At 34.1% G+C, this 12,006-nt stretch overlaps 1 protein-coding gene across 1 annotated transcript in view; it reads left to right on the plus strand.

Annotated features, from left to right (window-relative positions):
• LOC106884149 (cytochrome P450 3A24) overlaps positions 1–11,669 on the plus strand; it is a 33,910-nt gene extending 22,241 nt beyond the window's left edge. The window contains exons 9-14 of the mRNA XM_089342540.1: positions 356–476; positions 2,253–2,410; positions 4,171–4,259; positions 7,928–8,065; positions 8,657–8,819; positions 11,410–11,669. Of these exons, the coding sequence (XP_089198666.1) occupies positions 356–476; positions 2,253–2,410; positions 4,171–4,259; positions 7,928–8,065; positions 8,657–8,819; positions 11,410–11,484 (744 nt within the window). The 3' untranslated portion in view covers positions 11,485–11,669. The remainder of the gene's footprint in view (positions 1–355; positions 477–2,252; positions 2,411–4,170; positions 4,260–7,927; positions 8,066–8,656; positions 8,820–11,409) is intronic.
• The last annotated feature ends 337 nt before the right edge of the window (positions 11,670–12,006 follow it).

The following is a 12,006-nucleotide window of genomic DNA, read 5'->3' on the forward strand; positions in this document are numbered from 1 at the left end:
TTCCCTAAGCAGTCATTCATAAGGTTGTAGTTAAAGACCGTCATATTTTGTCGCATTTCAACTGGTTTCAATATTTTATTATCACTATCGATTATTGTGTCGAGCGGATGTCTGCATATCCACTCTCTGTCCTACAACATTTGGTCTCCCATTCGTAATACGGTCGCATTAGACGAAGAGCATTTTTTTGTATATTTGATAATGAAAAGGAAGCGCCCAGTATACACTGGAACATTCCTGTGAGCAGCTTGTTTAATCTTCTTTGACATATAAACTTATATATCAGTATATATGTGCACCATTTTAATTTCTCTGTTCATGAAAACTTTAATCAATATTTTAACATATTTTGCAGATGCATAAAAACCTTTTAAATCTTATGATAAAGGCTCAGTTGAAGGGGCATGAGAAATTGGACCCAGAAGAGGAGAAGGAACTTCATTTGGAAAATATAACTGACTGGCGAACAAAGAGAGGTATGTGTCATGCAGACTCAGGAAAACCGCCATTTGTATTTTAGAGTATATTTTATATTTGGCATGTGTTTTAAGTCTGAGCATACATATAAAACTCATATACATTAATATTCATGAAAACGAACAGAGGTACACGGACGAATACATTCATTCATACATACATACATACATACATACATACATGTATTTATATACGTATATACAAAGTATATATCTATATATTTATATGTATATAATATATATGTATGTATATGTGTGTGTGTGTGTGTGTTTCTCCCTAATTATAAGAATAGAAATTATAATAATAAGGGCACTAATGAATAACGCCACATGCTAGAAATGAACGCCTAATGTCTCTAACAACTACTCCATTAGCACGGATTGAAATCGAAGAAAGTGAACAAATAAAAATTTTAAAGGAAGTTTTAACCATAAATCGATTTCTAGTTTAGATACGTAAGATCTCCTTATCTCCATCGGTATGATATGACAAATTGTACATACTTACAAACATTTATACATAAAAATTCGAATAACACGTATCCATAAGCATAGATACAAATTTTGACATTTATATGCGAGCTAAATCTAATTTATCCACCTCAAATATCCTTGATTATTAAATGTATATATGTATATATATATATATATATATATGTGTGTGTGTGTGTGTGTGTGTGTGTGTGTGTGTGTGTGTGTGTGTGTGTGTGTGTGTGTGTGTGTGTGTGTGTGTGTGTGTGTGTGTGTGTGTGTGTGTGCGTGCGTGCGTGCGTGCGTGCGTGCGTGCGTGTGTGTGTGTGTGTGTGTGTGTGTGTGTGTGTGTGTATATGTATGTATGTACGTATGTATGTATGTATGCATATGCACAGACATAAACACACGTACAAGTACACGCACATATGTGTACATATATACATTTATATGTCTGTATTATATATGTTGGTGCGGTTACTTCGTCGAAGACAAGTCATCGTTTTTAAGACTGCGTGCTAAATCCGGAGAGGGTGTTGTTTCTCCCATTCTACAGTAGAAACTGGCCGATATGTTTGTATTTTGTGAAAATCTCCGATCTCGACTTCGGGAGGGTTTTCACATTCACTAAATATGTTCGGAAAATATGCGTTTGAATGTTGTAAAAGGAGAATATGCGTTTGAATGTTGCAATTTTCTTCCAATACTTTCCGTTTCAATGAATGCATTACTTTTCTTTGCATATAAAACTTATATATAATTTGTTTTGCCATCTAAAACTGGGGTGGCTTCCTTTGTGCAGTAATATCTTACACGGGTGGTGTTCATTTGTACATTTGGAAATAGAGAATATCAGAGATCAGGTATCAAGTTGTGTAGATGCTACAGAAGCAAATGATTTATACACAACAACGACATGGTTCGAGTTCAGTTCTATTGCACGGCACCTTTGGCCCACCAAAGCCTTTTGAGGGAATTTGGTATGTGGAAGCCTATCGTATATATATACATATATAAGTTTGTGTTTATGTGCGTGTATCTGTGTGTGTATGTGTGTGTGTATGTGTGTGTGTGCGTGTGTATGCTAAAGCTTCATCTCCCAAATCCGGTACGTTGTAAAGATGACGTTTATATACGTTCTTACATACTCTCATGACTCTGGGAAGATTAAAACAGAGTATTGTACATACTTATAAACTCTAAAGACGAAGCTAGCATTCAGTGTTGTACGTATTCTAAATACTGTTGATAAGTAATTAATAGGCCGGAACACCACTAGTAATTACTTGTTTTGTTTTCTCATAGGAATTACCGACGATGAAATCTTGGCTCAATGTGTTATAATTTTCTTAGCTGGTTACGAAACTACTGCGTCTACTCTCACATTCTTCACGCATTCAATGGCAACTAACCCTGAAAAACAGCAAAAATTGTATGAAGAGATTGTAGAAGTATTGGGAGACGTAAGCATATTACCAAATTCCTCGTTGATTTCATTTTTTTGTGATTAGATATTTAGAGAAATATGGTGTCCTTGTATTTTATTTTGAATGGCTACAGTAAACGTATTTAATTAAATTCACGAGTCCAGCTGTGCATGGATGAACTTCGCAATCACATGGTTCCGGGTTCAGCCGCATTTCGTGGCACCTTGGGCAAATGCCTTCTACTATTGCCTCGAGTCGATCAAAACCTCATGAGTAGACATGGTGGACAAAATCCCATCGTATATATATATATATATATATATATATATATATACGTTCTCGATCGAACAAATAGCAGGCTTTAAAAAACAAGTACTGGGGTTGATACACTCGGCTAAAAATTCTTCAAGGTGATGCCCCATCATGGCCGCAGTTTAATAACTGAAACAAATATAAAGGTGCACGCACGGCTGTGTGATTAACAAGTTCGCTTTGTGACCACGTAGGTTTCGAGGTCAGTTCCACTGTATGGCACCTTTAAATTTTAAATTTAAAAAATATATCATATAAAGAAACATTCATCATAAAAATATTAATTTAAAAAAAATTAGAATATTCAAAAAAATTAAAAAAATTCAAATTATAAATTCTACAGTAAAATCAATACAATAATATAAAGTATGAAAGTATAAATGTATAAAGTCAGTGCTAGTATATAGACTACGCGCGTTTCATGGCTGAAATAGGACTATATAAAACCATAAGTAAATTCTATCCAAGTTCATTAAAACGGGGAAATGATTTTACTCCCAAAATCAGTCACTCTTCAGGTCAAAAGAAATGGACGTAGAGAGACGTGTCACTGAAGCGATTGCAACCATGTGATGAAATAATTTTGATTTGATTTGATTTGGTTGTGCTGTTTGAGAATGCATAGGGAACAGACAGCGATACAAGGGATTACATATACATACATATATATATATATATATATATATATATATATATATATATATATATATATATATATATATAATTATTATAAATTAAAAGGGTAAAGGATTATCAATTTTATTAATTAATAAATTAATTAACAATTAATAATTTTTACCAAGCCCATCGGTATGAAAACACCATTATTGGTGGAGAACTTATTTAAAAGCTCATATATATTTATAAATATAATTAAGGGATCAGCAAATATTTGCTTCACCATATACCGAAGTTCAGAAATAGCAGCTAAAAAGCTGAGAATCTCACAGATAGCATCAAGTGATGCTATCTGTGAGATTCTCAGCTTTTTAGCTGCTATTTCTGAACTTCGGTATATGGTGAAGCAAATATTTGCTGATCCCTTAATTATATATATATATATATATATATAGGTAGGTAGATAGACAGATTAATGAGATATGGTCACCACCCGCGAACGAATGTGCCGTGGCAAAGTAGTATACTTTCGCTAATTATTTTAGTTGACTATGCCATCACGTGCAGATACAGACATCCTTTCCATTTCCTCACTCTTTGACCCAACAGCACATACAGTAACTGTCAGGGAGAATGAAAGCTGCTTCTGTCTTCTCTTGCTACCGATTTTCGTATGAGTAAACTGGAGGAAGGGATAATAATGTATCTTGCTCACATGGTCATTGATGACAGAGGAGAGCTTTACCATAGGAATACATAATGGCGTGGAGAGAAGAGACTGGTATGCATGGGCGACTGCTGGTCTTCCATAAACAAACTTGCCCGGACTTGTGCCTCGGAGAGTAACTTATACTTTTGTGTTCCAGGATCTTCCCGATTACGACAATGTTCAGAAGTTACCTTATCTCGACATGTGCATGGATGAAACACTTAGGATGTACCCGATTGGAACTGCGTACGTTACTTTGCCATTTGTTCTCTTAAGTGCACACTTCCCGCATATTTTTCATTTTATTTTCATTTTATGTAGTTTCAGCTCATGAGCTGTGGCCATGCTGGGGCACCGCCATTTATCTGTACTTTCTGTATTTATCTATCTATAGTGCATGCATGTGTATTTATAAATGTATGTATGTATATATATATTTGTATATATATAAATAAATAAATAAATAAATAAATAAAAAAATATATATATATACATACATACACAAACACATATATATACTATGTATATATATATATGTATATATATATACTAAACTAATATATATAAACTAAAGTGGCACATACTAAAAGTAGGTAATTCTTATAACCCAAATAACAGACGTTGTGACGTCTGTCTAACTGAACGCCTCAAAATCCTAACGGCTAGTAATGACCTTTTAACCATAAGATATGAACGTAGCCCCAATTTGTCTTCACGCTACTAAATACTCATTCTCTAAGTATAATTAAATATGTAATACATTCCACTTCCTAAGTATAATTAAATATGTAAAAAAGAATTTCCTTTTCTAAGTATAATTAATTATAATTAAATAGTAAAATGATCAGAGTTAGCTCCCTCTTCACCAAAACTTAGGTTTACTCCCTTTTATTAACTCCGTCAGGATCTTTATGTATATATATATAAAGATATACATATATATATACATCATATATACATATATATATATCTTATCTGATATAAGCGAAATTGTTACAAACACACATATGGACGCACATACTTACATATAAGCACGAACACATACGAGCGTGCACACATACGAGCTTGCACACACTCACATGCTCATACCGAACAGTTTCAAAACAACGCCAAATCATACATTCAAAATAAATGGAAGTGGAGAGACAAGTTACTGAAGAGATTGCAAGAGTGCAATGAAATGATTTAACAAAAAAACTATATACTCTTTATAAATTAATAAAGGACTGAACCAGTGCGTGTGTTTATTACCGGCATAATGCCTCTCCCAAGGTTTAATTGTATTTTTTTCAACACACGTATCCACATCAAGAATCTTGCACACGAAATACACATACGAAATATATATATATATATATATATATATATATATATATATATATATATATATATATATATATATATTTATATATACTACATTACCCGTGACTCGTCGGGTCACTGACGTTTCAGGTTATAAAACATTGAAGCTGATTTCACCATTCATTCAAATGAAAGTTAATTTCATGATAATTCAGTTAAATATTTCACTTCGTTCGTGTAATCATAGGTCTGGTTCATATTGAAGGTTTTATTGATTATATCACAGGAATGCCTTTCCTGTTCCACCTGTAGCGTCAATGAAAATTAATGCAGATGTGTTCCACTCTAAACTGTGATAAACGAAGTCATACACATGTTTTTGCTCATTATTCAATAGAGAGTCCCTCTCTTCTATAAATCGTCTCTACTCTTCTCTGTGGCATTAGAACTCAGGCAATAACACCAAATTGCCAATATCGTGATTAGGGACAATACTATTTGGCGTTGGCAAGTTAACGTCTCTGAGATTCTTGTTCCGGTCGTTAAGTTTGTCTTCAAAATACTGAAAACATTGATCATAATGTCTCTTGCTAATCAAAAGGTTAGTTTCTTCCTTTTCAGGGTTATGTTACTTTTGGAGTATTTTACCATTATGCGCCGTTTTGGCTACTTATGAAGGTACCCCAAAAAAACGTGTATATCGGGAATCCGTGGTCCGATTTACTCAAAACTTGTTTTATTCCGTTTGTAGTCACATTTCAGGAGTTCCTTACTTTCAGAATATTTTCCCATTATGCGCCGGTTTGTCTGCCTTAAATTACAGACAAGCACTCAAGATAGCAACCAAAATAGAGTCTTAGTAGTATATAAATATATGTAGAGGGATGTATGTATGTATATGTGTGTGCGTGTGTTTATGTGTGTACGTGCATCTGTATGGAAGTTGTATCGTATAAGAATCCTGTTAATAGAGCATCAATTGCTAGCGGACAAGCTACATAAATTTTAAAATGACATACTCCAACATCACGTTGATATTTTTTCTTATAATTACAAAATTGAGCATTCTCAGGAAATAAATTCTAATTGACTATAAAACTGAAGGTCAGGGTGTTATAGTACATATGTATTATATGCGTGTGTGTAAGTTTAGGTATATACATATAGGTCTATCTATCTATCTATCTATCTATCTATCTATCTATCTATCTATCTATCTATCTATCTATCTATCTCTCTCTCTCTCTCTCTCTCTTTCTCTCTCTCTCTCTCTCTCTCTCTCTCTATCTCTATCTCTATCTCTATCTCTATCTCTATCTCTCTCTCTCTCTCTCTCTCTCTCTCTCTATATATATATATATATATATATATATATATATATATATATATATATATATATAAATACATGTACATGCCAAGAGGTGCTGAAAAGTTCCTTCCTTTGAGGGTATCACAAACGGCAGAGCTGTTACGTTTCCAGAAGATGTAGGGCAATTATTTGCATGTATGCATTGTATGTATATATATATATGTATGTATGCATGTATGCATGCATGTTTCTGTTTCTGTGTTTGTCCCCTATCATCGCTTACAACCGATTTTGGTGTGTTTCGGTCCCCGTAACTAGCGGTTCGACACAAGTCATCGATAGAATACGTACTAGACATACAACGAATAAGTCATGGGATCAATTTGTCCGACCAATAGCGGCGCCCCAGCGTGGCCGCAGTCAAATTACTGAATCAAGTAAAATAATATAAAAGAATAAAATATATATATACACACAAACATATATATATATACATATACATGTATATATATATATATATATATATATATATATATATATATATATATATATTATATATATGTATATATATAAAGAGTAAAGTAAAATTGAAAAAGCAAACTGTTTGGTATTACTTGTAAAGCCATGTCATCTAGATAGAGAATATAGATGTACAGAGTCTCCTACGGCTGTTTCTTAAGGATTTCCATAGGCGAATATACCGTAATCAGAGAGAGAGAAAATGAAATGGAACCTCATGTGCATTCCAGTTTGTCGAGAATGATGGAAGAATCAGAGTAAAATAAGAATGCGTTTTGTAGAATCCATGATCCAATGAAAAAACTGTTATAGGTAATATCTCATAGCAGCTTGAAATGAGAATGTTCGATGATAATTTATTCTTTGTTCAAAACTTGAGATGTTATCTTCCACTATTCCTTGCCATGAAGTGCCTGTCTTGTATTTTCTCTTGGTGTGTATAATATATCTTAATTATGTGGTGATGAGTATAGAAGGAATAGGTAGTTCCGTGGATCAAATACCTGGAATGCACACGAAGTTCCATTTCATTGGTATATGTAAACTTGAGTGTATGCACACGCATGTATATGTATGTGTTTGTGTATGAGAGAGAGAGAGAGAGAGAGAGAGAGAGAGAGAGAGAGAGAGAGAGAGAGAGAGAGAGAGAGAGAGAACAGAGCGACAGAGAGAAAGAGAGGGATTGTGTTTTTAATGGTGTGTTTGTGTGTACGTACAGTGTAATTTAAGAAATAATATAGAGAAAGTTTGTGATATTTTGTTCACTTCTGTATATTTCTTTCAGATTGGATCGTCAGTGCAATAAAGCATGCACAATAAAAGGTGTACAAATTCCCGAAAAATTGACTATCAGAGTTGCTGTGGATGCTCTACATTATGACCCAAAATACTATCCAGAACCGGACAAATTTATTCCAGAAAGGTAACATTCTTAATGACTGTTTCATTGATAAAGTCAAACGTAGTTCTATGCTTAAGGTGTCTAATAGATATTGTTTGAGTGATATGTTAGGCGGAAACCTCATAGGTGGAGGCCTCTCAGACTTATCGTTACTGTTCTTAGGTGTTATTAGGCTTAATCCATTGCTAATCCATTGCTAGCTTTAATAAATATACCTGAACCACATTTATTTTTTCGAGCCAATTCTCTCAGGTGACCCCTGAAAACAGCGCCCTTCGTTATTTAATATAAATGTTTGTATGTGTATGTGTGTGTGTGTTTACGTATATATATATATATATACGTTTGGATATTCACATATACACAAACATATATACAAATATACTTTTATAAGTTTTACTTCTTTATTAGTTTTAGTCATTGCACGCTGATTATATTTGGGTAGCACTTTCGTAGTTTTAATCGCAAACATTCCAGTTTGTCCTTCTTATTTCTAATTGGAGGAGCCAGGGTGACCAATGTGCAAAACAGTTTTCAACCTGGCTCCTCCAATTAGAAAAGGTGAAAGTAATACGATTGAAAATAAATTGTGTTGTTTATTCTTATTTACAGATTCAGTGAAGAAGCGAAATCTAAACAAGTGCCGTTCACCTACTTACCATTTGGTGCAGGGCCAAGAATGTGTCTTGGAATGAGACTGGCCAAGCTGGAGTTCAAGGTAGCAGCTGTCCAAATGATTCGGAACTTCAAAATTTTTGCTACAGAGAAAACAGAAGTAAGTGCTTTATTTTTGATTGGTTCAATTAGGGAAAGTTTGACGAGGAAATTCTATTACTTATTTTTATTTTGTCATCGTCGACTTTATCGCGTATCCGAAAATTTAGTTTCTTCTACTGTGACTGCTTCATTTCTGGTGATGCCATTGACGATTATGTAGACCGATTCTTGGATAGAAGAGTCGATGGCATTGACTGCATGGTAATGTTGGTGGAAGGCGAGGTCGATCTTGTCGAGCCTTACTCTCCTGTCGTGTGATTTCTTCCTTTCCTCTTCTGGGGCCTTCAAAGATTTCGGTTCCCATGGAGATGGAACATTGCCACTTGGTACAGTTTTGGTATGTGTTTCTGATGGTCGTTCCTTTATATATTAAAGCCATAGTTTGCTCTCAAAGATCTGAGTTTGGATACGGGTTTACATCCCGGGTCAGGTTTGTTCCTGTCGTACTTCTATCCCTGTTTATCACTGATTGATTCATCACTGATCCAGGATAAAAAACGTCGCGATCAATTGTGAACCGTGTTACATTTATCCCTAATTGATTTTTGATAACACGGGTTGGCGATCAGTAAAAGATTCTGCTTTGAGAGCAAATGCGTGCCCCATATACCGTCCATGATGCTCTGGAGAATTTGGTATCTCAGAACAAACCTGTTTTCCCCAAATGTTCTATTACTCATTTTTCATTGCCTTCTGTAACGCGATGTTCTTTAAAACAAAACACATGTGATAAACGAGGATAAATGTACATATATTTTCTGAACTTTGTCTATATCGCTATATTTCGTATTTTGTGAAATTCGTTCACAATTACATAAGGTTCAATGCCACAACATGGAGCCTTCAATACTTTCGAATCATCCGTAGAACTGGTGAGGGCGGCTGCGTCTGTAACCAAGGACATGTTTGCAAGTGCTACTACACACAGCAGTGGTCCTAAGTGACTGCACTAAAATTCAATGTTTTTTACTGAAAAAAGTTTTCTGAAACCACCTGAAATCTGCGTCCTAAGAATCTCTACAGCCACTCATACCTTTTCTACAATGCTGAGATAATGAAGTCTGTGACATCTTATCTACGTTTAAATGGTTGTGCAATTGTTGTAGCTCCTTCACTTTTAACCTATTGCTTTAATATCCCTGTGAGGCAGCTTCTTCCTCCGACTGTGAATTAGCAGTCATTTTTCTTTAAGAACTTGATTAATTTTCATCTGATAATTTGTTCCATAAATTTTTCTTTTTACGTGACGTTATTGAAATTCTGGGGTCGATGTAATCGACTAGTCTCCTCCCGTAAGATTTCAGGCCCTGTGTCTATCATAGAAAAGATTATTTTGCATAAAGTGACACACTGGCAATTGTATTTTAGGAATTCTTTTCCAAACGATTTCTAGTTCACCCTGTGAAATTTTAGCTTGGATACAGTACACAAGATTCTTTTTGGGTGCGTAAGTGCAATTTTGTCACAATGTTATTTGTGACAAAATCCCTAGTGATTCTTTAATTTTATGAACTAATTCTGTATTGTTTGTGAAGCATATATATATATATATATATATACGGTTTCAGTCGATTGACTGTGGCCATACTGGAACATCGCCTTATAGAAATGGGAAAGAAACCTCAGAAAACTATAGACCACCAGAGAGAATTGAACTTACGATCCATGGTTTATAAAGCCTGTATGCTATCTGCTGGCCTATAGTTTCTCAGCCAGTGGGTTGGAAATTAATTGTTCCACATACAACATATTTGAAAGGTCACATAAAAATACTTGTTTTTGTTCCTAAGGTAAAATTTCAGGCACTTTATAACCTGATTTGAGTTTAAATCAGCCAAGAAAGCTACAGTATGTGTTGATCCAGTTTGCCTAAAACCTCTTCTATCTTTCAACGGTTGCCTTGAAGGTTGTAGTCGTATCTTGAGGAACCGGTGGACGATATGCTATACAACATCTGACATTAAATATATTGTTGGTGTATCACTAAACATGTTTGTGTTCGACTTCAGAATTAAGAATGTGACATCTTGACTGATGTACACGACACCTCTACTATGAATTCATTCTTTCCTGTCCTGTCCTGTCGAGAGAAAAATACCAGATACTTTGGTATGCATGTGTACCTCTATGTCAACTGTGGTTGTTATTAGTTTCGTTTTAGCAAGAGAAGTGCATGTTGCATGAATACATGCAACATTGTCTACCGGTGAAGGTATTTTATATTGGTTAGCGAATTCTTAAAGACTTCGGATATGTTTAAATTTCTTCCAACCATTTGAAGTTTTTGAATTTTCTACTTGATTATTTAAAAAATATATAATCCTGGATATATCATCTGTGATAGTTTCTGGGGTTATTGAGTATACCTGGAAGCACTGTTCACTCCTCACTCGACGGACTCGTACCTCCTGATCCATAGCCACACTGAAGCAAGCTCTGCTGTCCAAATGGTCAACTTGATCACATTCCCTCTACTGGAACATGTGATACTTACCAGGTTGTAGGTTGTACAGGGATAACTTTATGTAATTTATTGAATATCTAATGACTATTTTAAGAATTATTTTATTTCAAATTTTCTATTACAGAACCCTCTTATATTGGACGAGACTTTCTTATTGGTTGCCAAAAACGGTGTTTGGGTGAAGTTTGAACGAAGATAAAGGCTCAATGTACATCGGTTTCAAATCATATTGTAAATCATATTGTGAATTAATGAATAAAAGAACAAACAATAAATGTAACTAATGTAACACAGTGTTTATAAACCATTGTACCAAATAGAAGATTCATCTAACCATTTTTCTGATTCATCTTTTTTCTGATTAAAACTTTGAAAAACCTTCTATTCCATTTCCTTATCCGTTTGATCGAGCAGTGTTATGTTTGCGTCGAAGTTACAATTGTGATTGATTACATACAGACACTCATACATGCAAATATGCATATGTATATATACGATACAATAGAATGAAAAACTACAGAAGACTTGTCGAAGTTGCAAATTTTATTTCATCCAAAGACTCATACATGTAAACATGCGTGTATATATATATATATATATATATATATATATATATATATATATATATATATATATATGTATATATATATAAAAGACAAAACAGAATGAAAAAACTACAGAAGACTTGTATTATATAGTTAAAGAACACATTTAAACCGTC

The sequence above is a fragment of the Octopus bimaculoides genome, chromosome 26 (genome assembly GCF_046866305.1).
Source record: "Octopus bimaculoides isolate indiv1 chromosome 26, ASM4686630v1, whole genome shotgun sequence".
Classification (NCBI taxonomy): Eukaryota; Metazoa; Mollusca; class Cephalopoda; order Octopoda; family Octopodidae; genus Octopus; species Octopus bimaculoides.